Source organism: Lissotriton vulgaris, chromosome 10, assembly GCF_964263255.1.
Source record: "Lissotriton vulgaris chromosome 10, aLisVul1.2, whole genome shotgun sequence".
Taxonomy (NCBI): Eukaryota; Metazoa; Chordata; class Amphibia; order Caudata; family Salamandridae; genus Lissotriton; species Lissotriton vulgaris.
Genome location: NC_141698.1, coordinates 1,378,917 through 1,404,915, shown reverse-complemented (window position 1 = coordinate 1,404,915; position 25,999 = coordinate 1,378,917). Strand labels below are relative to the sequence as shown.

General features: G+C 50.4%; 1 protein-coding gene across 1 annotated transcript in view; it reads right to left on the bottom strand.

Annotated features, from left to right (window-relative positions):
- Positions 1 to 25,999, bottom strand: part of SMC1A (structural maintenance of chromosomes 1A) — a 182,958-nt gene that overhangs the window by 125,627 nt on the left and 31,332 nt on the right. The window contains exons 5-7 of the mRNA XM_086940138.1: positions 12,004 to 12,242; positions 10,422 to 10,680; positions 9,147 to 9,287 (exon numbers count right to left, since the gene is read on the bottom strand). Of these exons, the coding sequence (XP_086796264.1) occupies positions 9,147 to 9,287; positions 10,422 to 10,680; positions 12,004 to 12,242 (639 nt within the window). The remainder of the gene's footprint in view (positions 1 to 9,146; positions 9,288 to 10,421; positions 10,681 to 12,003; positions 12,243 to 25,999) is intronic.

Here is a 25,999-nt window from a genome sequence, read left to right as displayed (position 1 = left end):
TAGGTTGCAGCTTGGTGGTGATTAGGTCCTCCACGTATAAGTCCATCGCCCGGGCGCTGTCTGATTCCGGAATGCCAATGATCCGTACGTTGTTGCGTCTTGTGCGCCCTTATTGATCATCAAGCCTCTCTGCAAGTGATTTGTTTTCCTTTTCCAGCAGGGCAACGGAGGACTGTAGTTCGGAGGTGTCCGCAATAAGATTTGGCGACTATCTACTTCTTTCACCCTATCCGCCATCTTGTGGAGATCAGCTCGCAACAGAGAAACATCCGTAGAGATTGTGTCCACCGTTGTCTGCACATTCGCCAGGGCCCTCATCACGTCTTCAAGAGTGATCTTTTTTGCCCCTTCACTGTCCGGAGGCTTACCCTGAGTTGTCCCCGGAGATGAGCCCTTTTCATATCCGAATTTATCAAGCTTCGCCTGCGTGGTGTGGTGCTTTGGCCCTCTGCCCGCCATGCCGCACCTCTCGTGAAGCAAACAATGCCTGAGAACTTGACTGGGCTGAGGTTATTAGATAGTAGGGGTTAGAAAGGTGCCCGATAGGGACCCAGCACAGCATGTAGCGCTGAAGGGGCAGGCAAAGCCGGGACTCACACCGCATACCAGCGTGATGAGCGCAGTCCGCACTTGTCCGAGCGAGGGGCAGTGTAGGGTATGTTGCAGCCTGTCGACGGCTCACTCCAGGGTGTAACTTCCAGACTCCCACTTCAACAGCATCCCAGGCCGGTCACCGCGCCGCACCCGCCCAACCACCAGGAGCACTCCAACAGGTTCCGGGCAGCCCCCCGGGGGGGCTATGGCACAATACAGTCCTGTGTGGTCAGAGGCACGCCATGGGCAACTATCTTCAAGTCCGAGGTGGCGGCCGGGGGAGGAAGCCTCACTCACGCCGCAGCTGCAGCCGTCGTAGGTTCGCCGTGCTGTCTCCTGCGGTCAGCAGCGGGAGCAGGGTCTCATAGGTGGCAGTTTCAGGCAGCCGCGTAACAGGGTTGCCGACAGCGGCGTTGAAAGAACTAGCGAATGAGAGCCAGCACAGGGGAGGGGGGGGGGGGGGGGGGGAGTGGATATTCTCTTTATTGTCTGCGTGGGGTGGCGGGGGGGGGGGGGACGAGGGGCACAGGCTCCGCCGTCGTACACCCAGATAGCAGTGGGGTCTAGCTCCGTAGTGAGGCGAGTTGCGTCTCGGGCGGGACCCGGCACTTTAGTCCCCGGCTCTGGCGGCGGAGGTGGGCCGCAGTATTTCGGTCGGCCGCTCGGGCAGAAAGCAGTGCCCGATTTCCAACGGAGTTGTATCGGGCGACACCGCTTGCGCTCCGACCAAGGCTACAGCAGTCGGGGCATTAGATAATGCAGGAGAACTGTCCAGATTAATGCCAAGGGCAACTGGGTCCTCGGAGCTCACAGGCTAAGCGGCCATCTTGTTCGGCCGGTAGCCACGCCCCTTGTATTGGATTTTTAGTAAGATTACAGGTAAGTTACTTTTGAAATTACTTTTCTTACACAGTGCAGTATGCCTGGATACTGCACTGGGACATTTCCTGTAAACAGGTGAGTAAAAGCGTTTTTGTTAGTTAGTACAATTTATAAGGAATTTCTTTAGGTTTTCCAACTCCACACTTAGAAACTTTTCATAGAAAAACAGTCAATGTTATCTTATGGAGGAAAATAGGGTTATTGGTTTAAAGGCAAGTACTTTGTTGTGGGAGTTGGTATTCTGGGATTTGACTCAGGGGTCCCCCAGGGTCAAGGATACACTCTTGTTACACCCTGAGCGGCACTAGGGCAGCCGGGTGCAGAGTGCTGAGGCCCAATATTATCCAATAGGGGATAGGGGCCTCCGGTTGGTAGCTGCTAAGGAGCAGGCCACATGGTTGTGGGAGCAAAGCTCCTGGACTTAAGCTTAGTGCAAATGGAGGTTTAGGCCAGCACAAAAGATGCACCCTCAGCTGCACTGGGGCGGCTGGATGCAGAGTGCTGTTTTGGCGTCAGAAGCCCTGTAGCTTTCAATGGGGAGTCCCCGGTTTGCAAAAGCACTGCAGGGTCGGGAAGAAGATCTTCTGGGTGCAACCACCACTTGGAGAGGTAAGTTGAGATGGTGGGGGTTGTTTAGGCACCGTTGGTTGGCCCACCCAAGGCCGTGGGGCGTCTGGTGCAGGGGTGCCATTTAGGGTTGGATCTTCCTACAAGCTCCTGGTCGCAGTTGGGGTGACCTTCCGGTTTGAGGTTGCAGGCGTTGGCTGGAGGCTTGAGGCAGGTCAGGGATCACTGAATCTCGGGTTAGGATCGTCGGGGAGACCTCCTCTTGGTGGTCAAACTCGGGCCTTGGGTGCAGAGTGGTGCAAACTCCTAGATCCTTGCGGAGATGGAGTCTGGTGTTTGAACAAATCCGGTGTTCACAGGAGACAAAGTCGTTGGGATTGAAGACAGGAAGGTCCTCCGGGTTTCTCAAGGTTGCTGGCTGCAGGACACACTGGTATTTGGCTGGAGCAGGTTTGAGGTGAGGAAAGGCCGGTAGGGCTGGGGCCACGTCAGTGGGCGTCCTCCTCTGGTTAGCTTCGGCACGGCTGTTCGGTTCTTCTTCTTTTCTTCTTGCAGGTTCTTGTCTGAGAAAGCAAGGTTCAGGGGTGCCCCTAAATAGTAGATTTAGGGGTGTTACAGGTAGGTATAAGGTTAGGACCAATGGGTCCCTTCCCTGGGGTAGGTACACCCCCTATTATGCCACCCTCCAGTGAGAGGGGGGCATGAGCCTTTCCCTGTTTGGCTGGGTCCCCAATCCTCAAGATGGCAGGGACTTAGAGTTGAGCTGCACCTCGCCTCCCATAACTGAGGGGTGGAGTTGGCAGAGGTGGCCACACCTCTTCCTCACTCGTTTTTCCCGCCGGTTTTCCCACCCAAAGGGGGGTCCGAACCAATGGGGACCAGTTGCTGAGCGCATCAAGTGGCTTCGGGACGCTCACAAAGGGGGCAAGCCTTTGTAGTTTCTCTTCGTGGACCCTGCCCAACCTGGGGGAGGAGGCTTGGCACCTCGTCCCAGGATGTGCATTGTTTCAGGCCCCCAAGAACAGCAGGCTCTCGACCCAGGACTCCAGAAACATGTCTGGTGGTGGCAGCTGAAAGCAGCCACTCAGCCAGGACACTAGTGGTAGGTTAGTTTTCAGGGGGCATCTCCAAGATGCCCTCTGTGTGCATTTTTCATTAAATCCCACACTGGCATCAGTGTGGGTTTAATGTGTGGAGAAGTTGAATACCAAACTTCTCAGTTTTCAGTGTAGCCATTATAGTGCCGTGGAGCTCATGAGGACAAACTCCCAGCAGCATATACTCATAATGGCAGCACTGCACTTACAATGTCTAAGAATGACCTTAGACACTGTAGGGGTACAAGGCTCATGCACCTGTACCCTCACCACTGGTATAGTGCACCCAGCTAGAGGGGTGATTGACCTATGCCACGGCAGTGGTTTGTACGCATGGCACACAGGAATATGTGCCATGTCGACTCTTCACTTTGTCCTGCACCAAAACACAGCCTGCAAAGGCAGTGTGTGAGTGTAAATAGGCCTTCTCTGGTCACAGTGCCCTGGGTACCTAGGGTACCCTTTACCAGGGGCTGACCTGTGGCCAGAGATGCCAATTGGGTTTAGGCTTCAATTAAGTTTTAGGGAAAGAACATAGGCCCTGAGTACCTGATTAGCAGGAGCCCAGGGCACACTCAAAGTACATCAGCTAATCAGCAAAAAGTGGGGGCAACCATGCAGAAAGAGGGCACTTTCTCACACTACCTGGTCCTTCCTCTTGGGGTCTAAATCCCAAACAGAATGTGTGCCATAGCTCCGGGACTTAAACATCTGCCTATGGAAGCGTATCACAAGCCTAATGTTGTATACGAGCAACAAGACCAATCCGCAGCAAGTGGAGGACTTTCTTCGGTCACTGAAGCGTATGCATCGAGGTGGTGGAGGTCAGGGGTCATTGCAGCGCTCTAACTCCATGGGAGCTGAAGACTATTCGCAATGAGACACTTACAAAGACACTATCCTACTCCAGGAGGTGACAAAGTTGAACTGATGTTAAGTAGTACATTTTTCAGCAGAAAATAGGTGAGACATTATCAGCTGACCAATTTGGGCCGTTAGCAACGCATTCCAGGCTCCACTCTTCCCCCTAAATGTTCCGGGTGTCCCAGCAGATGAGGGCTTGGGGAGTGAGGAGTGTCTGTGTTGCCGTCTAGAAATGTCTTCAAATGGGTATTCCCCTATGGCTGAACGCAGCACATTATGTGCAAGGGGTGGTAAAAGGTTTTTGACTCTGTTGGGGGTTGGGGAGGGGGGAGGCAAACTGATGCTGGCAAGTTGGGGTTGCTTCAGTGGGTGGAGGGTGGGACGGGCAGAAGGTTGACTGGTCGTTATGTTAGTGCTTTTGAACTAGAGATTTGCTCCACGGGCGCAGGTTGAGGACAGAAGGGGCTCGGCGCAGCATCAGCAATACGTTACATCACATGCATATGGTCCTGTCACAGATTGGGGGTGTATTGCATGGACGACATTCGGCACACAAGTAGAGATCGATAAGCATTGATTAGACAAGCCTAGGTACGCTAAATATTATTACATGGAATGTAAGGGGACTGGGTGATCCCAGGAAGAGGAGGCACATACTGTCATACTTGGATAGGCATAATGTGCACTTTGCTATGATACAGGAGACTCACTTTGCATGTCACAAACCGAACACCTTTGCCAATAAATGGGCAGAACATAGAATCTTATTCTCCTATTCCACATATGCACGGGGTACAGCAATTCTGATAAAAAAGCGGGTACCCTTTTGGTTGGAGGGACCTTCATGGGACTCTGAGGGCAGATACTATCTTGCATGGGGACAACTGGGATCCACATCGGTCACGCTGGCCTGCTGTTATGGACCGAACACCGACGAGCCGGGGTTGTTTGATACGCTGTGGGGTAAGATATTCGAGGTAGACTCTACCCCTGTCATTTAGGGAGGAGACTTTGTTACTTATTGTCCCAAGATGGACAGGCCACACCCAGCGCCGCCCCACTACACTAAGTCAAAAGCGGTGGTAAGAGACATAATTTCAGCCTACCAATTGACTGACGCCTGGCGGCATGCACACCCGCAGGTACAGGAAGGTACACATTTTACAGCGCAGGCTCAGTCATGGGCTCGGCTTGATTACTATTTAGTGTCCAGAGGAATGGCCGCGACGATAGCAGGAGTAAGGCACTTAGCTAGAACCTACTCACATCATGCACCAGTGTTGCTGGTACTCTCTTCCTCCGACTTCAACACACCCCGCAGTCCCTGGCGCCTGCATGCCTCTATGTTGCTTGACACAGTGTTCCAGGAAGAACTGCAGGAGGAGATAAGTGATTTTTTTGTACGGAATAAAGATTCTGTGAATAGCGTGGAGATTATATGGAAGGCATTTAAGGTGACAATAAGGGGATACTGTATACCGAAGGGGGCCGGAGTCCTTAGGGATATACAGCATACACTGCGGAAATTAGAAACAGATCTAAAGGAGCTGGAAATGGAACTTGCAAGGGAACCGCTGGGCTCGACACAGCTACATTTAGAGATAAACTCACAGAATATATGGAGGAAGCGCAAAGGGAGGTAAAGTTTAGGGGTAAATATTGGGTGGCCAGGCAATTTGGAGAAGGAGATAGGTCTGGGAAGGTACTGACACAAAAGGTAAAACAGCCCCGCTGCAGCAACTATGTCATGGAAGTGGAGGATCTGGAGGGGCGGGAATGCCGAGACACAACCACCATACTTAATGCATTTTTGGCTTATTGCGAAAAGCTGTATTCCACGACTAGAATGAATGCTCTAGCTCTAGATGGCTTTCTGGGGGATGTGGCGCTGGGCTGGCTTAGCGATGGGCAGAGAGCACTTTTATGTGCCCCATTTGAACTGGACGAGGTGCGGGAGGCGATAATGAGTTTACAATCTGGAAATTCCACGGGGACGGATGGAATCCCGGCAGAATTCTATAAAACCTACATAGACTTGATGGCACCTATCCATAGGGAGGTCTATGAGGAGTCGCTAGAAGTTGGGCGCTTGCCTGCCACCATGAGGGAAGCGCTCATACTATCTCTGTTGAAGCCAGGAAAAGCTCCAGAGTGTTGCGATTCTTTAGACCGCTATCACTCCTGAACTGTGATGTGAAAATTTTGGCCAAGCTGATAGCGATGCGATTGGGTTTACTAATGGAAAACTTGATACTGCCTGATCAATCAGGATTTGTACCTGGAAGAGCGACCTCCCACAATCTGAGGACGCTTTTTTGCTATTTTAAACAATGTCTCACCTACACTCCCCATGGCTGCGTTTTTTTTGGACGCCACTAAAGCGTTCGACTCGATTGAATGGGACTATATTTTTGGGGTGATGTCATGCATGAGCTTCCCGCCACTGTTCTGGTCACGGATTAAGCGGTTATATTGCTTGCCGGTGGCTAAGTCCTTGTAAATGGTCACACCTCACAGTCATTTAGCATCACGAGGGGAACCCGTCAGGGATGTCCTCTCTCCCACTTATTTTTTGCTGTCGCTGTGGAACCGCTGGCGTCGAAACTGCGTCAGCACCACAACGATAAGGCCTTACGCTGTAACCAGCGCCAAATACTGATATCCCTATACACAGACAATATCACCCTATACATCCGGGGCCCACAGCAAAATCTGAATCCGATAGAGAAAATTTTTAGTATTTGGGCAGCTATCGGGAGTCCAGATAAATTGGGGAAAGTCGTGTATTTCCCAACTAACGGCGGCTACGAAACGCTTTCAGCTGGATTTCCCTTTGGAATGTTGTGAGGACGAACTGAAATATCCTACGATAAGAGTCACCAAAGATAGGGAGGAACTTATGAGGATGAATTACGGGACAGCCATAACCCGGATAGCAGACTGCATCACACGCTGGGTAGCGCTACCCCTCTCCATGGCGGAACGTGCGTCTTTGATAAAAATGGGGATATTCCCCCAGTTGTTATACCTGTTTTTAAACATCCCGTTCTACCCAGGAGCACATTTTTTTAAGTTACTTAGGTGGGAGCTGATACGCCTAGTGTGGAGAGGTAAGCAACCTAGATTGCAATGGGAGGTCATGACAAGACCCTACTCGCAGCGAGGGTTTGGCATATCCAACTTCGAGCTGTACTTTACGAGCGCACAAGCCCACTACGCTTGGTTTTGGGTGAAACAGCCAAAATATATGCCTCAAGTCGCAGCGGAACACTGGCTAGCGCACCCCACTCCCATAGAAGGAGCCTTATATGCGCCAGCAGAATACAGAGATAGAACTCCTACTGCCCTCACCTGCACGACAGCGGCATGGCAACGCATAAGGAGCATGCTAGCCGTTCCCATGTTATACTCTCCTCTGATGCAGCTCGCTTACCACCCTAGCATGCCGCTGTTGTAGGAGGGAGTTTTTCGATCTTTCCAGCAGCGGACCCACATATGCCATTGGGGGGATCTGTACCATGAAGACCAGTTCCGCACAATTGAACACATGTTCCAATATGCTCAGACTACACCGCTAGATGCCTTTTTGTACATAAGGCTACAGCAAGGGATCCGGCCACTCCTCCTGAATTCCCGGTGGAGCCACAGGTGTTGGCCCCACTGCAACTCATACTAGGAAGAGATACGGCTAAAAGGCTTGTTTCACTGATATATAAAACAGTACATACACAAAGGGAGTTTCCAGCCACACTGTCGCGCACAAGATGGGATGAGTAACTTGGACAAGCCCTGACAGACGAGCAATGGGAGGGGTGTTGTCTGCAAATGAGCGAGTGTCGGCCAGCAGCAGGCTCAGGATGGGAAACATCCTTTACAAAGCAACTTTCACCACGCAGTGCCTTTACGACGCAACTATTACAACGCAAACCATTACAACGCATTGCGCTGGGGGGCGCTCTAGGATAGGGAATAGATTTCATTTACTATCCAACACCTTCCCTACTATCCACGGGGACTGGAGTTGGAATAGTAAATTAAACTATTCACTATCCAGCACCCCTCAACACTATGCGTTGTAAAGGCATGCGTTGTAAAAGTTGCGATGTAAAGGCATGCGATGTAAAGGCATGCGTGGTAAAAGCATGCGTTGTAATGTCATACATCCGCTCAGGATTATATATTACAAATTCTTACACAGGCTATATTATACCCCGGCCAAGTTGTGCAAATTTAAGTTGCAAGAGAATGATAGGTGTGATAGATGTCATGCGGAGGGGGGCGATTTCCTACACCTAGCATGGGAATGCCCGAGGTGAAAGAATACTGGGATCAAATGTTTCGTGCATTGAGATTAATGATTCATACACCAGTGGTGTCCACACTGCTGACGGCCTTGCTGGGTTATGCCAAACCCCTACGAGCTGAATATTGTAAATTTGCCGCATTGGGACTTTCCATGGCCAAAAGTAGGGTGGCCTGCAGATGGGGGAGAGGGCAGGCACCCAAATTCAAGGAGTGGATAGATGACCTGATAATGCGTCAGGAACGCCTTTCAAGCTATGCTGAATTACTGCCCATGACCTCCAGGCCCAGGGCTATATGGGCTCTCTTGCAGTGTTACTTGATTTCCCATCCGAGTGAAGAGAGCTAGAGGGGTAGGTATGGTGCGGAATGAAGCGAGATGAGATTGTGGCCTGAAGAAGTAGGGGAAGGTGGTCATGATAATAGGGGCACCTTACGGCACAAAATGTAATAAGAGTGGGCGAGAAATTTCAGACAAGCGTGCTCAGGATTGTTTTAGCTATATGCATGTGATCAAGATGGAATATTGTGGCAAAAAAAAAAAATGTTAGAAGGATGGAGGGTTGTACCACCCAGACGCCCTAATATGTGTATGGCAACCAATAGAATATTGTACCGCTGCCAAGTGCAGGAGGAGTTCTGCAATGTATGTGCTGTTGTAATGAACCTGATCTGTGCCTAACTTGGTTATATGATGCTGATATGGAACCTGTAAAACTGAAAATAATAAACAGAAGTTTAAACCCCCCCCCCCCAAAAAAAATAAAAAAACTAGCCTTTGCACTCTCCTCAAAATGCATTAGTATACCTGGTGGCCCGCATACCTTGCTTAGCACATACCTCCGTTTCCACTTTCTTGCGCTCCTCCAGATCTAGGCGGTCCTGGTCAGCCTTCTGGTCGCGGTTGAATTTCTCCATCTCTTGTGCCAGTGTGGCGGCTCTCTTACTGGCTTCTTCCTTCAGCCGGTGGTACTGTTTCACCTGTGGGCACATAATAAAAGGACTGGGGTCAGTGCACACGAGCTGCTAACAAAGCAAGCACAGGTGAAACATTTGTTGCACTGTATGTAGCGCAACACACTGAGTCATCATGGTACAAAACTTGGTGGCAAGAAATGCACAAGGGAATGTTGCCTAAGGTATCACAGGAGCATAAAAGGAAAGCACCCCTTTTTGCCCCGTACCCAATACCACCAGACTCCCTCTCGTCTGTTGTGAACATGACTGAGCATCTCTACATTGGCTCTCCATCATTGTCTGGGCTAGAAACAAGTTAGATCGGCCACCCTTTAAATGCTAGAGCCAACTGCTAAATGCCTACAAGATTTCAATCGAGTGACGTGCTCCACTCCAGTGTCTGGCTTTGTATTATCAGTCAGCTCTTGGGACCCTTTTCGGTCATTGGACGGGACCAGGTAAGTCTGCCAGGCTCCACTAAAATAAAAATCTGGCAGGGCACAGGACCCTTTGAAAGCATCCAGCCATTGAAATCTTTGCATACATAGAGGTGATTACATTTAAGAGCTCTATATAAGGGCTACGCTGTGCAACTAAGAGGGAACCTAGCTGTATTGCCGTCAACCCTTGAGGTTATCGTCCTCTGCTCAAATTCAAGGGGCTGCAGGGCCTTACATGAACCATTATTTATCCTGTTGTCACCAGGCTTTCTTTTAGTGTCCGTCTGCTCACCCTGTTCTCCCAGTCAGAGCTCTCTCCCTCTCGGATTTGGCTTCCTCACTTTGAATCCTCTCTGATGTAGCGCTCTTCACCTGTATTAAATGGCTGCATCCAACACACTTCCCTGGGCTCTTAATATGCTCATCCATAGTTTAGCCACAATCAGATCTTTCCTTCGGCTTCTCTATACCAAGCTGTAACCAGATATCTTCCTTATGAGCAGTCTTTCCTTGTTCCTATACCCCCCCCCCTTTGGTATCTCTCTCCGAGATCTGCAGCTGTTTTTCATCACCTACTCTTGGATCTTTGGCTCCTGGCTCTGCTGCTCTTTTCGACTCTCACTTGACTCTGCCCCTATTCTCACCCAATTATTCCTCAGAGGGACCCCTTTCTCTCGACTCCTCCGTCATCTTTTTTGTCCAAGTCTCCTGCGCTCACCTGATTCTCCTCGAGAGTCAGATCTCTCCCCTGGCTCTGGCTCTCCTCTTCCATCCGGTCCTCAAACACCTTGCGTGCTTTCTCCACCGAGGCCACTTCCTTCTCCAGCTCGTCCATGTCTGCCTTGCGCTTCTTGTACTGCTTCTGGGCATTCTGCATAGACTTCTTGGCTGCCTCCAGCTTCTTGATCTTATGTGATGTGTTCTCTTTGGCTTTGATGTACTGGGGCCGCTTCTGGTTCAACTCTGAGTCCTTTTCCCTGGATAAAAGAGGAAATATTTTTTAATTTAAATTGCTTTCCTCGCCACAAGAGTATTAACCTGCCACAGGATGTGACTTGTCAAGCCTGAGGAGTGGCGGACAGCTGCGCTCTGTAAGCCAGAGACCAACACCAGAGTTTCCTACTACAGCCGAGTAGAAGGGACAGTCATTGTACCCATTTGATTACTCATGGGACGCTAATCATAGCTGCACAAGCCCAGCAAAGTGACCCAGCTCTGTGTTCAGAAATGAGACCACAAGAGAAAGACATTTTAAAGGTCATCAGGAGGAACATACAGTGAGCAGGACAAGCAGGTTTTGGGACATCAATAGTGTGTGTGTATGCTGCTGTGCACAGAGCCTGCATGAAACTATAGTGGGAGCAAAGCAGGGGGAAACATGAGCCAAATAAGGCAAATATGTTTACAGCCAGTGTTGTCTTTGGCACAGCAGCAGGGAAGGAAGGGGAATGGGTGTGGAAGATACTTTATGGGCAGCTGTACTGTTGGGTTGCACAACATATTGCTGCGACTGAGAGCAGAGTTTGGGCAACAATACAGATTTGTGGAAATAGTATACATAACCTGCTCTATAAAGTTCATCCCACATTCAAATCAAATAATTACAGACAAGGTGGTTCTCGGACTTCGGGGGAGAGGGCGGCTCAAACAGGGGGAGAGGGCGGCTCATGAGCAGGGGGAGAGGGCGGCTAATGAGCAGGGGGAGAGGGCGGCTCATGAGCAGGGGGAGAGGGCGGCTCATGAGCAGGGGGAGAGGGCGGCTCATGAGCAGGGGGAGAGGGCGGCTCATGAGCAGGGGGAGAGGGCGGCTCATGAGCAGGGGGAGAGGGCGGCTCATGAGCAGGGGGAGAGGGCGGCTCATGAGCAGGGGGAGAGGGCGGCTCATGAGCAGGGGGAGAGGGCGGCTCATGAGCAGGGGGAGAGGGCGGCTCATGAGCAGGGGGAGAGGGCGGCTCATGAGCAGGGGGAGAGGGCGGCTCATGAGCAGGGGGAGAGGGCGACTCATGAGCAGGGGGAGAGGGCGACTCATGAGCAGGGGGAGAGGGCGACTCATGAGCAGGGGGAGAGGGCGACTCATGAGCCGGGGGAGAGGGCGACTCATGAGCCGGGGGAGAGGGCGACTCATGAGCCGGGGGAGAGGGCGACTCATGAGCAGGGGGAGAGGGCGACTCATGAGCAGGGGGAGAGGGCGACTCATGAGCAGGGGGAGAGGGCGACTCATGAGCAGGGGGAGAGGGCGACTCATGAGCAGGGGGAGAGGGCGGCTAGTGATCACTGAAAGACCCCCAGAGTGTTCGTACTTAATGCCTTTTTCTACTGTTTGCTGCTCCCGCATGATCTTGCCCAGATCCTTCTTTTTATCCTTGAGCTCCTCCTCCACCTTGTCCATGCGCTTCTTGTCCTTATCGATGTCCTTGTTCTTGGTACTCAGCTCCTTGTTCAGCTTCTCCAGCTCTGTCTCATTGTGGTAGAGCTTGAACAGCTGCAGCTGCAACTGGGCACGCTGGCACTCGTCCTTTAAACGCTGATAACGCTCAGCCTAAGGACAGCAAAGATAAGAGAAGATGGTCAATAACTGCTCACTAGACACTTCACCACCTGCTAACTGGTGCGAACAAGCACATCATTATCGACTGGCGCAAGGGCACGCACACTCCCACTGCCTGGCGCAAGCACACACACTCCCACTGCCTGGCGCAAGCACACACACTCCCACTGCCTGGCGCAAGCACACACACTCCCACTGCCTGGCGCAAGCACACACACTCCCACTGCCTGGCGCAAGCACACACACTCCCACTGCCTGGCGCAAGCACACACACTCCCACTGCCTGGTGCAAGCACACACACTCCCACTGCCTGGCGCAAGCACACACACTCCCACTGCCTGGCGCAAACACACGAGCACACTCCCACTGACTGCCAAAAACACGCGCACACTCCCACTGACTGCCAAAAACACGCGCACACTCCCACTGACTGGAACAAACACGCGCACACTCCCACTGACTGGCACAAACACGCGCACACTCCCACTGACTGGCACAAACACGCGCACACTCCCACTGACTGGCACAAACACGCGCACACTCCCACTGACTGGCACAAACACGCGCACACTCCCACTGACTGGCACAAACACGCGCACACTCCCACTGACTGGCACAAACACGCGCACACTCCCACTGACTGGCGCAAACACGTGCACACTCCCACTGACTGGCGCAAACACGTGCACACTCACACTGACTGGCAAAAACACGTGCAAACTCCCACTGACTGGCAAAAAAACGCGCACACTCCCACTGACTGGCTGTAGGAAGCTGGCTCCTGTATATGATATTGCCACTAGGTGGTAATACCGTAAACAGAGTACAGGTGTTCCCCAAAATTGTACAGGGCTCAATGTAAAACCCAAAGTGCTCCATCAGGAGTAGTGTGGGCGAGCAGCCTTAGGCCTAACACAGAGGAGTGTAATACATTTATTGCTTACCAATGATCAATAATGGACACACGACTCCAGGAGATCCAGACCAATTTTAGAAAATTATACTTTGTTTATACTTCATTTTAAGATCAAGATCTTCGTAATAAGGTAAGGACGTTTATAATTAAAAATACTTTTCACTTTGAAAAAAATCGAAACTTAGAAACTTATCAACACAGTTGAATGTTATCCTATGGGGAAAACAATACTGTAGTTAAACAGGTAATTATTGCACTTACAATCCCAGCCTCTGTACCCAAACGTCAGCAAGGACCAAGAGTCAGGTAAGTACCAAAACTGCACCTCCAGTGGCACTGGGGCAGCCAGGTGCAGAGGTCAAAGTCGGAGTTCGACCCAATGCTTTCCAATAGAGACAGCGGGTGCCTGGACCCACACTGATTTAAGTAAGTAGATCGGTTGCTGGTGCCAAGCTTTTGGGGTTAGGTGAAGCATAGGGGTAGCCGCAAAGCAGTACCAAACATACACAAACAGTGGCCCAGGAGCGGCCAGGTGCAGGGTGCAATTTCGACGTCGGGTGGCCAATGCTTTTCAATGGGGATTCTTCTTTTGGCAAAGAGGCTGCAGGCGTGGCACAGGAGGTTGCAGGAGGAAGACCAACGACAGCAGAGGTAAGCAGGGACGTAGGGAGTTGTAGGGGCACTGTCAATTCAGCTCACCAAGGCACAGGGGCTTCGGGTGCAGGGGTTCCTTTGGACGTCGGAGTCTACTTACCGGAGCAGGTCGATGGTGGGAGGGGGGGGGGGCTCTGGATTTACACTGCAACTGCCATCATGAAGGGCAGGAGAGGTCAGCCAACGCTGGTCAGGAGCACCAGGGAGACTTCACTGCACAGGTGAGACACTGAGGCCGTGGGCGTTGGGTGCAAAGTGGGTAGGAGACAGATAAGCCTGGATTCTGAGTCCTTAGAGTAGGTTTCTTCAGGACAGGTCCTTTGTCCACGGGAGATTGGAGTCTTTTTTGAAGGCAGCAGTCCTCCCAGGGGTTTCAAAGGTCACTGGCTGCAAAACAGGTCACAGGTTCTCAGAAGCTGGAGGCTCTCCTCATCTTCAAGATGGAGGGTACTGAAAAAAGTGCTTCACCTCGCCTTCCCGACCTTAGGGGTGGAATTGACAGAGGTGGGCGCACCTCCTAGTTTTCGAAGTTCCTGCCAGTTTTCCCACCAAAATGGGGGCGTAAACCAAGGGCTGCCATCTGCTGCTAGCAGCAGAGGCTGGAGGTCGCATTACAAAGGTCACAGGCTTTTGATGCTTCCCCTTCGAGGACTGTGCCCATCCTGGGGAGGAGGTGTGACATCTCTGCCCAGGATGTGCATTGTTTCTGGTTTCAGAGAGCAGAGGCTTTCCCGCCAGGTGTCCAGAAACATGTTTGTGCGTGGCAGGCTGCTTAACGCCAGTCAGTGCCCACAACAAGGTCGGTAGGTTTTCAGGGGGCAACTCAGAGATGCCCTCCGAGTACATGTTTTAATAAATCTCACACTGGCATCAGTGTGGATTTATTACAAGGAGCTGTTTGGTACCAAACACTCATGTGGTCAGTAAAGCCATCATGGTGCTGGAGAACTCTAGTTGTCAAGTTCCCAACCCATGTACTCTCTATGGCTTCCCTGGCATTTACAATATTAGGGAATATACCCCAATACTGTAGGGGCTTACCTGCTCATGCAGATATGTCCACACCTGGGATATAGTGCACCTTGCCTTAGGGCTGCGAGGCCTGCTTGAGGGGTGACATACCTATATCTTAGGCAGTGCTAGCTGGCATGGCACACAGGCAGTGTGCCATGATGACTTGGTCATTTTTTTTTACCTCACAGAGGCACGACAGCTGCAGGGGCAGAGTCATTATCCTAGTGAGGGGTCCCAGGAGACACTCTTCAGCCTCCAGGGCCTAGGTACCTAGAGTGCCATTTACTAGGGACTTACAGGGGTCAGAAGTACCAATTGTAGACATGTTTTTAGGGCAGGGGTCTTCAAACTGTGGGGCGCGACCCCCAGGGGGGGCGTGGAGTGTTACAAAGGGGGTCGCGCATTCCCAGGCCCACAGAACTACAAGGGCTTCAGCCCCCCTCCTCCTAGTCTGTGTCTCAGCCCCTGCAGCTCCAGCTTCTGTCGTCTGGGCAGTGCCTGGAGTCTAATCCACACCCAAGTTGTTGACAGGTCGTTAAAGACCATTTGCATATTGACATGCCTTTGTAAACTGGTTACAGAGGCTTTGCTTTTTTTCTGGTTCAAGTACCCCCTGAGCCCCCACTCTACCTATTCCTTACATTTAAACAGTTTTATCAAGCAGTAGCTGTGAATAAAACTCCAGGAAGTTAAGAATGTCACAGGTCAACAACACATACAATTTACCAAGAACAGAAAAGACATTCATACATCTTAAAAAGGTTTTTTTCTGTACACCAAGGGGCGGATTTACAAGCCACTTGCAAATCTGCCCCAAAATGTTTTTCACTTTTGCCAATTTCTATCATAAGAATAATTTATCTTATAAAAACATTATATACAAGTCCCATTGCATCTCTGCACTCGTGAGAATTTGGTCCTGTGGATGTGCTGGAGTTGTAAAAATTTTAAAGCACTTTAGGGCAGATTTATAACAAGTAACGCAGCACGGTGCAGCAAGTCATTTTGCTGCGCCGTGCTCGGTTAGTTTGGAAAGCACAGAGATGCAACATATTTACAACAATATGTCGCATCTCTGTCCTTCCCCAGCGCTGGCGCACAAGCTTCAGCCATGCGCCGGCGCAGGCACCCTTGCACCACGGTGCAAGGATGCCTGCGTCGTGGGGAGATTGTTTTTGTGCAGGAAGGTACCCCTTACTGCACAAATCAATCACTATGAATGAATGATTACACATTTCTATAGCGCATGGTTACCCTGAGGCATCCCAGCGCTTACGTGGTCCAATCATCTCCATTAACTTTAGCAGAATAAGAAGGTTTTCAGCATTTTTCTAAACCTGGGATGGTTCTCCTCCAAGCGAATAGCGTCTGGAAGATTGTTCCAAGTTTTGCAGCCTGTAAAGAAAAGCGCCTGCCCCCGGTGCGCGATCTCCTGATCCTGGGGATTACCAGTAGATTCTTATTACTGGATCTCAGGGTTCTGCATGTTTGATAAGGACTGAACAAAGGTACAAGAATGTCTGGTCCGGAATTATGCAGGGCTTTGTGAGCAATAGTCATTGCTTTAAATTCGATTCGTTGTTGTACAGGCAACCAGTGTAGTTGCTTCAATGCTGGTTTGGCAGAGGTTCTGCGTGGGATGTTTAGTAGCATTCGGGCAGCACAATTTTGGATGGTCTGTAGGATCTTGATTGTCCCTTTAGGAGCCCCTAGATAGACTGCGTTGGAATAGTCTAATCGTGATAGGATACGAGATTGTACTAGGATCCTTCTGGCCTCAAAGGGAAGTAGTCCTAAAATCTTTCTGAGTGCTCTCATGAGGGCATAACCAGTCCCTGCTACCTTCCGGGCTTGGACCTGAAAGTTAAGGGCTGGGTCCAGCCACACTCCTAGGCTTTTGATTTGCTCTTTAGGGGTCGGAGGCTGCCCCAAGGAGTCCGGCCACCACATATCCACAGAGGTAGGTGGTTTATGTCCTAGCATCATGACCTCTGTTTTAGCTCCATTTAGCTTCAAAAAAGAGTCATTCATCCACTCCTGGACTTTGCTAAGATAGGAGGATAGGTTGTTATAAGTCACCTCCTGCCCGGACAGGGAGATGATAAGCTGAGTATCATCAGCATATGTTACCAATTGTACTCCCCAAGGTTGCACCACCTCAGCCAAAGGTCTCATGTAAATATTAAATAGAGTAGGGCTGAGGGATGACCCCTGGGGAACACCACATTGAAGCTGTATTGGAGCTGAAACTATATCATCCTCAAACACTGAAAAGGTCCGAATGGACAGGAAAGAGCTAAGCCAGTTCAGTGCGGTCCCAGTGATACCTACATTACTCAATCTCTGAATAAGAATCGTGTGATTGACGGTATCAAAGGCCGCACTGAGGTCTAGTAATAGTATGGCCGCACATTTCCCTTCGTTCAGAATCTTCCTAGTTTTCTCAACTACTGCCACAAGGGCCGTTTCAGTGCCCTGTTTGCATCTAAACCCAGTCTGGGTGTAATGTAGCAGATTATTAGCTTCAATGAAGGTAGATAGAAGAAAGTTGACATGTTTTTCAGCGATCTTGCTAACAGTTGGCAACAAGGAGATAGGACGATAGTTGGAACAGTCATCAGGGTTGAGGTTGGGCTTTTTTAATAACGCTCTTACTCTTGCTTGTTTCCACATAGGTGGGACTACCCCAGTGGCCAAGGATGTATTAATCACATCCTGTATCACAGGGGCCACTGTGTCTGAGACAAGATTGAGGATGGTTGGTGGAGCTACATCACTAGGTGATCCAGATTTCAAATTCCCCAGAAGCATTTGGGCCTTGTCGCCATCTAGGGGAGAGAATTCATTAAGCGTAGGTAGGTCTTGTGCCAGGGGGGGTTGGACCTATTGCAATCACCTGTGGCAGTCACCTGAAAAGATGCATAGATGTTTGCTACCTTTGCGGCAAAGAAATTTGCCAGGTCCCTGCAGCGCGGGAGTGCCAGAGTTGAGTCCATAACGGGGGTAGGAGGGGTAACCAAAGATTTAAAAATTTTAAAAATTTCCCTGGAGGAACTGGCAGCTAAAGAGATTTTTTCCTGATAATAGTTGGACTGGGTCACTTTTATAGCCTGCTTATAATTGCGTAAGGCTAGTCTGTAAACATTTTTACTATCTTCACCGTAATCTTTCCTCCACCTTCTCTCCTTATGTTTACATATCTGTTTGAGAGTTCTCAATTCAGGGGTGTACCAAGTTTTTTTATTCGCCCCTTTCCGATGAGAGAGTTCAGTTTTAGGCAGAGTCGCCTCAAGAGATTCCTCTAGCCAATGATTAAAGCGCACATTTGCTTCTATTGGGTCATTATTATACTCTGGTTTTGTTTTGCTAAGTTCAACTATCCATTTGTCCACAGGCAGTTTGGACCGGACCCTACTCATTTTTTTTAGAAAAATTGGTCTGTGTTGGTTGCTTATGGTGGGTCAAGGAAAAGGACAAGAGGGTGTGGTCCGACCAAGGAACCACTGTTGAGTTTTCAAACTTCAGCGCGTTCATATTAGTATAACAATGGTCAAGGGTGTGACCTGCTATATGTGTGGGACCTTGAACAATTTGCTTAAGTTCAATCACCTCTAAAGCTGTTGACAATTTTTGGCAAGCATGGGTGTCTCCTTCGTCAAGATGTATATTAAAATCTCCCAGCATAGTAAAGTTGGGGGCATTGCAGGAGAGGTTAATAGCACAGCTCACAAGCTCTTCACAAAATTGGCCGAGAGGCCCAGGGGGCCTATACACAAGGAGCCCTGTGCATGTACAGGTCGGGGACAGTGTAATGGAAAAGGACAGACTTTCTGACCCTTCTATGGAAACCTTCTCATGTCTGCAAATCGCTGATGTTTTATAAATTATAGCAATCCCTCCACCCCTTCCGTCAGTACGATCTTGTCTCATAATTGCATAATTAGGCGGCAAAGCTCTTACTATATCTGGGTCGGAGCTCTCGTTGGTCCATGTCTCCGTTAGAAAGAGTACCTCTAGGTCTCGTTCTTCAAGGAGTAATGAGATTTCCAGCGCATGCTTGCGCAGAGATCTGCAATTTATTAGTGCCAGTGAGTAGGAACCGACATCAGGAGTTACAATATCAGCAGTAAACTTAAAGTTACAGCCGTTACAGGGGGTATGGTCATTGACGTATGGAGATAGGAGATTACAGGTGGGCTTGTGCTCCTTTCTGAGTAACAGGAGTTGATCCCTATCATAAGTTTTTAATGGGTTATCGTGAGTCCTAGATGTTAGGAGAGTAGCCCCTAGTCCCGTGCAGGCCCGGACGGGCCCAAACGGGCTCACCTTTGGCGCACCTTTGGCGCGCCGCCGGCGCGCCCGCCCGCTGCGCTGTCGGGAATCAATCTCCATTTATTGGGTGGAGGGGAACAGGAGGTAGGACAACAACTAGTCCGCTCACCTCAATTCCTCCCCAAAATGTCTGCCGGCCCTGTCTCAGACCGCGTCAGAGCCTTAATCGCTCTGCGCGGGGAGCAGGGTTCGATTCCAGCAAGGGGCAGCTAATTTTAAAAGAGTACTAAAATAAATGCTAAAGCGTCGCAACAGAATACAAAGTTTTTTTTTTAATTATACAGCAGCCTAAACCCCCGGCTTCCGCCTCAGAGGAGATAACAGAACACACGTAGTCGGTGCCGGCGCGTTTCTACACGCCTTAAATACAGTGGGCAGGAGGTAGGACAACAACTAGTCCGCTCACCTCAATTCCTCCCCAAAATGTCTGCCGGCCCTGTCTCAGACCGTGTCAGAGCCTTAATCGCTCTGCGCGGGGAGCAGGGTTCGATTCCAGCAAGGGGCAGCTAATTTTAAAAGAGTACTAAAATGAATGCTAAAGCGTCGCAACAGAATACTACAGACATTTTCCTCTTTCAATGCATGCTGTAGAATGCAGCACGCATTGAAAGAGGAAAAAATGAGGATAAATGAAAAAAAAATTCCTTGTTGCGCCTCGCTCCGCCACCTCTAGGGTGCCGTAGCATTCACACACATCTCCAGATTTACAATTTCTCGTAAATATGGAGATGTGTCTTGTTCAATGGTTGTTGCGTGGGAACACCCACAGCAACACCCATGGAACTCCTCTTCCACACACAGTGCTGCATGTGAAGGGGTCATATTTACAAGGAGGGGAAAAGGCTCGCAGGGTGGCTTTTCATCTCCTTGTAAATATGGAGGGGCCCCCTGCACCACAAATACGTCACAAAAAGTGACGTAGTGGTGGCGCAGGGGGCTTGTAAATCTGCCCCTGAGTATGTAGGCTTAGGAAACAGTTTGTTAACCTGCGGCACTGGCAGGGCCATGAATCCAGGCTTTTTGCCCGCTCCTGCTCTGGGACCAAAATTTGTTGTGCTGCCTGGACCAGAGCTGGAGTTTGATGCATGTGCAGATTCTGCCTACAGGTTTGGAAATTTTTATCATTAGGGGGGTCCTTACACCTGAAAATGTCGCCAGGGGGGTCTCGGCAGCCAAAAGTTTGAAGACCTCTGGTTTAGGGGGAAGAACACTGATACTGTGAACCTGGACAGCAGGGACCCAGTACTCTACGCTACAGTCAAAGTTGCATCAAAAGGCAGACAACAATTGTGGAGGGGTGGGGTTACTGCAACAGAACTCCATTTTCTCCACCTCCCACTGACCGAAGCATGTGTGGGCACACTCCCACAGACTGCTGCAAGCACGGGCACACTCCCACAGACTGCTGCAAGCACGGGCACACTCCCACAGATTGCCGCAAGCACGGGCACACTCCCACAGATTGCCGCACGCGCACACTCCCAGACTGCCGCAAGCACGGGCACACTCTCACAAGACTGCCGCAAGTACGGGCAAACTACCACAGACTGCCGCAAGCACGGGTGCACTCCCACCGACTGCCGCAAGTACAGGTGCACTCCCGACTGCCGCAAGCGCGCGCACACACTCCCACCGACTGCTGCAAGCACACGCGCACACACTCCACTGACTGCCGCACACACTCCCACTGACTGCCGCACGCGCTCACACACTCCCACTGACTGCCGCGCGCGCTCCCACCACATGCCGCAAGCATGCGGACACACTCCCACCACATGCCGCAAGCGCACGCAAACACTCGCACAGACTACTGCAAGCGCGCGCACACACTCCCACCGACTGCCGCAAGTGCGCGCGCACTCCCACCGACTGAAGCGGTCACATTTCTACAAACTGGGTTACACACAATTAGATTCTGTAAAAAAAGAAGGTAAGTCTTTCGTATTGACAAAAATGCACCAACAAAAATCACAAAAGCATAACATAACATTAATTCTTAAGTACCTCAGAATCAATTTATATTCACAGAATGCGAATGCCTCCATTTTCATTCTCAGAAAAAGAGCAAAAAAATCTAAATCTTTGTCTTTAAAAACGTGCATGGAAAATGTGAGAATGAGCCACCATTTCTGTGTCATTACACAGCCACAGTGTTGAATCCAGACTCTGATCTATGCGCAGTGATGGTGGTAAATCCGGATAGAAAACAGTTGAGGGACCAAGGTCTGAGACAGGGCTGAAAAAATAGGAGGATGACCGATTCTAAAATTAAACAATTCAGTGAAGGCAGCAGGTGACGATAAAATCTTAAGACGGGAACCTAATTCTGGAATCAGAGTTCTTGATGTGCTGATTTCCCCAATTTGAATGGGCGTTCACATCTGTAACCGGATCCTAAACACATCTTGAAAGGGTGACTCTTTAGTCCTTTTTTGAATGCCAAAATTGTCAGAGAATGTTCTGTTAATAGGGGAGGGTGTTTTTGAAAGTCACAGCAATATGTACAAAAAGATTGCCATTGAGCTTGTGCAAAGGAATGGTGGTGGGGGTTGGATTCCTCTGCCCCAGTGAAATAAGACATATGTGACTTCCGCCCCATAGTACCAGAGACCCTCATAGTCGCTTGGAACAGGCAATCTGTGATACTCTGTCCCGCTGGCAGTGGGGCCAAGAAGGGCCATAGGGGGTTGTTCCCTGGTCCTAGGGGGAGCCTTCTCGAGAAGGGCTGTCCTCCCTCAGACCCCGACGGCTTCCATTGACACTAGCGCAGTGTATGTGAGAGGCCTCAGCCCTGGCTGCTTGTGCTTACCTCGAGTGTAAGTGGGCCACAGAACATCTGCCTTCTAGTCTGGTACACTGTTGGGATCATAGTAAGGGATAGAACCTCCCCCCTCCCCCCCACCCAACCCAACCACCCGCATAGGCACAAACCAAGATGGATCAGTACAAAGCTGCGGCCTTGAGAAGCATAGGAGTCACCTCCATTACTCCTGCATCACATACAAATCTTGAGCTGTCCAACCATGCCACGATTCTTCAGGATATGTAAGACTTGATAAAGCGGTTGAGACCAAAGTGGACCAGGTAAAAGTTGATGCTTCACTCTTACACCCGGATCTAAGAAACTTCACCAGTCGATTCACGGAGGTAGAGAGCCGGGTGTCCTCCCTTGAAGACAACGTGGCTACTCTAAACAGATTGCTCACTTCAACAGCGGTACTCAAAGAGCGCACCAACAATGCTGATAATAGGGCACACTGAAGAAGCCGAAAATAGAGCACTCGGGAACAACCTTTGGTTTCTCGGATTTCCGAAGTGCTCAGAATGCTCCAAGACGGAATGCTTACTGGAAATGGCTGAAATCCTGGACCCCTGAAGACAAACTGTCACCATGGTTCGTGGGGGAATGGGCACACAGGTCCCAGAACACCAACGCACCACTGATCACCCGGATTCTTAACTACCACAACAGGGATGCCATTCTCTAAGAGTCCCAAAACTTCTTGACATTTGTTTTAAAGATTCATGTATTTTGACCTTCCCGGATTATACCCGGGCAGTTCAGAAATGTAGGCACTCATTTGACGAGGTTAAACAAAAACTTCAGTACATCCTTATTTTTCCAGCGAAACTGAAATGAATCTTCATTTCCGAGACCCACTTCTTTGAGACACCTGAACAAGCCTGGGAGTGGGCAACAGAGAGGAGAGCGCTCCTCCAGACTGTAGACACTAGAGACACTGAAGCAACAATAGCATCAAGGAGTTCTCTCCGCTCGGGCCAGAGGTGGCTGAGGAAGAGGCGAACAACATACCACAAACACCATGCATGCCCTTGTGGCCACCCACACTCTTCTGGCTCCGAGATGACCACACAGCTGCCGTGGAGCGGAACGGCCCGTGTGCACACAGGCGATCTTTGGATCGGAGGTCAAGAACCTGAGTGACTACTCATGGTGGGTCAAACAATCCGGTTACTTCATTTTGGTGGTGGAACATCCCCATGTGGGTACGATAGAATTAAAAAATGTATTAATAACTATTGTAAATCTTGGCCTATAATCTGTAGTAACGAGGAGGTCCCCATCAACTGACTTAGCTAAGTCCTTAGTCTGTGGTTTATGTTAGGATTAGTTCAAGGGCGACAGATGCTTCAGAGATAAAAATATGGGTTTGGGTAAGTTGAAGGGCAGTGGAGTTATGTTAGTTACCATTTGTTCCTTTATACAGTCTCCAGCTCTATGACAGTCATATGCTTTGTTCTCTAGATGCACAGTCACACATGGTCCAAACTAACAATGCAACACCAGTCTCCCGACGCATCTTTGTTGTACCACTTGCAACTCAATGCCCCATGACAGAGTGTGGGAAAGTGGGTTTCTGTAAAAGTACCCCCCCCACCCCCACACACTTTTTGCATGGCTTTTGATGCAACTATAACTGAAGTGCACTGGGTCCCTTCTGTTCCAGTTCCTAGTGTTCTTTCCCTAAAACTAGAACACGATTAGCTCAACTTCAAACCCCACCACCCCCTGTAAGTGGAGAAGCGTGGCTCAATGGTTAGAGCGGCACCCCCTGATGCAGAGGTCTGGCCCGGGACCAGGGTTCAATTCCCGCCTCGGCGGCTCTTGGACTCAATTTCCCTGGACCTGTTAATTCTCGCCTCAGTGCCTAGTCTAATCATGGGTCCCACTCTGTGACTCTGGGCATTAGCTTGCTTAATCTCCACAACGGCCCCAGCAGCGCTGTGGATGCTTGGCTTTTACTTGGGGGTGCCCAGGAGTGGATATTTCCCCCCTATGACAGGGGATTGGGAATTTCGGACCACCGATGCTATATGGCCTCGCAAGTGACTGATCAATGAAAGGCTAAACACAGGATGGGATGACCCGACCTAGTGCGGAGTTCACACTGTTGGCCCACGAACGGATATTGGTTAGATGCCATACCAAGCAGCCATGCCTAAGTTATAAGGATATAAGTTCTTTCTGCATGTGTCATCCCAAGTGGGACGGGTATGCTCAGATGGGAGTACCATGCTCGCCATGCAACTGGAATCAAGCTATCCTGGCTGAAGAGGGGTGAAACCCCGAAACCAGTCCTAGGATGCTTGTTTCCAGTCCAGGGAGGACCTGGCCTGGCAGTTCGGACTGGGCTGTTCCCATTGGGGCAGGGTGAAGACTGATTTACATACGGCTGGGTTCAAACTAGAATGGCATGGTGAGCAAAAAAACTATGGTTTTAGGCCCAGATCTCTGTACTGGCGTGAATGTATGCAATTGTTCTGCATTCTGTCCATCAATAGTTCTTTTTGCAAGGTATAAGCAAGTCACCCCTCTAGCAGGCCTTACACGCCCTAAGGCAGGGTGCACTACATCTCAGGCGTGAGTATACCTGCATGAGTAGATATGCCCATTCAGTATATTTAAGTCTATTCTTAATATTGCAAGTGTCAGTGAAGCCATAGAGAGTACACGGGCTGGAAGATCGACAACTCAAGTTTCCTTGCACCACGATGGCTTCTCTGAACCCAGGAGTGTTTGGTATCAAACAACTCCTCCCAATAAACCCACACTGATGCCAGTGTGGGATTTATTGAAACATGGACCCAGACGGCAAATCAGAGGTGCCCCGCTGAAAACCCACCAACCCTGGTGTGGTCTCTGACTGGCTTTAGACAGCCTGGCACCACCAGACATGTTACTGGACCCCTGGCTCAAAAGCCCCGGCTCTCTGAGGCCAGAAACATAGTCAATCTTAGGCAGAGGTGTCACATCTCAGCCCCCCAGGATGAGCACAGTGCTAAAGAGGGAAACTTCAAAGGTTGTGCCGCCTTTGTAATGCGACCCCAGCCTCTGTTGCTAGAAGCAGATGACAGCCCCTGGTTTCCAACCCCACTTTGGGCAGGAAAACAGTCAGGAAAAATTCAAAAGAATATGAGATGTGCCCACCTCTGCCAACCCCACCCCTAGGGTGAGGGAGTGGAAGCACAACCTTCCACCCCGGCCATCTTGAAAATGGGGGACTCCTCCAATCATGGCTAGGTCTATGCCCCCTTCCCACAGGAGGGTGGCATAATAAAGGTTGTAGCCACACCAGGTAAGGTGCCCATTGGCCCTATCTGCTACTCCCCTAAAACGCCTCCTAAATTTAGTATTTATGCGACGCCCCCAGACCTAGAAACTAGATCTGCAATCACCTAAGGCGAAAGACAATCCTACCGGCCTGGCTCCAGCTTGTGCGAACCTGCGACCTGTCTTGCAGCCAGCAACCTCTGAAACCCCTGGGAGGACTGCTGCCTTCGAAAAAGACTCCAATCTCCCATAGACAGCAGACCTATCTCGAAGAAACCTACTCCAAGGACTCGGGACCCATACAGATCCACGCCTGCTGCCTACTCTGCACCAGACGCCCATGGCCCAAGTCTGAGTGGCTCACCTGTGCAGTGAAGTCTCCCCAGCGATCCTGAGTCCAGCGTTGGCTAACATGTCCTGCTTTCCACGACGGAGCCTGCAGTGTGAATCCAGAGGTTCGCTCCGAACTCCTCCGGTAAGAAGACTCAGACATCAAAAGGCATCCTTGCACCCAAAGCTCCTGGGCCTTGGTGAGCTGAACAGACTGTGCCCCTACGACCCCCTACATCCCAACTAACCTCTGCGATCAGTCTTCCTCCTGCAAGCTCCGGTGCCATGCCTGCAGCCTCTTTGCTGATATAATAATCCCCACTGAAAAGCATTGGGCACCCAATACGGAAATTGCATCCTGCACCGGACCGCCCCTGTGCTGCTGGTGGTGTATGTTTGGTGCTGCTTTGTGGCCCTCCCTGTGCTTA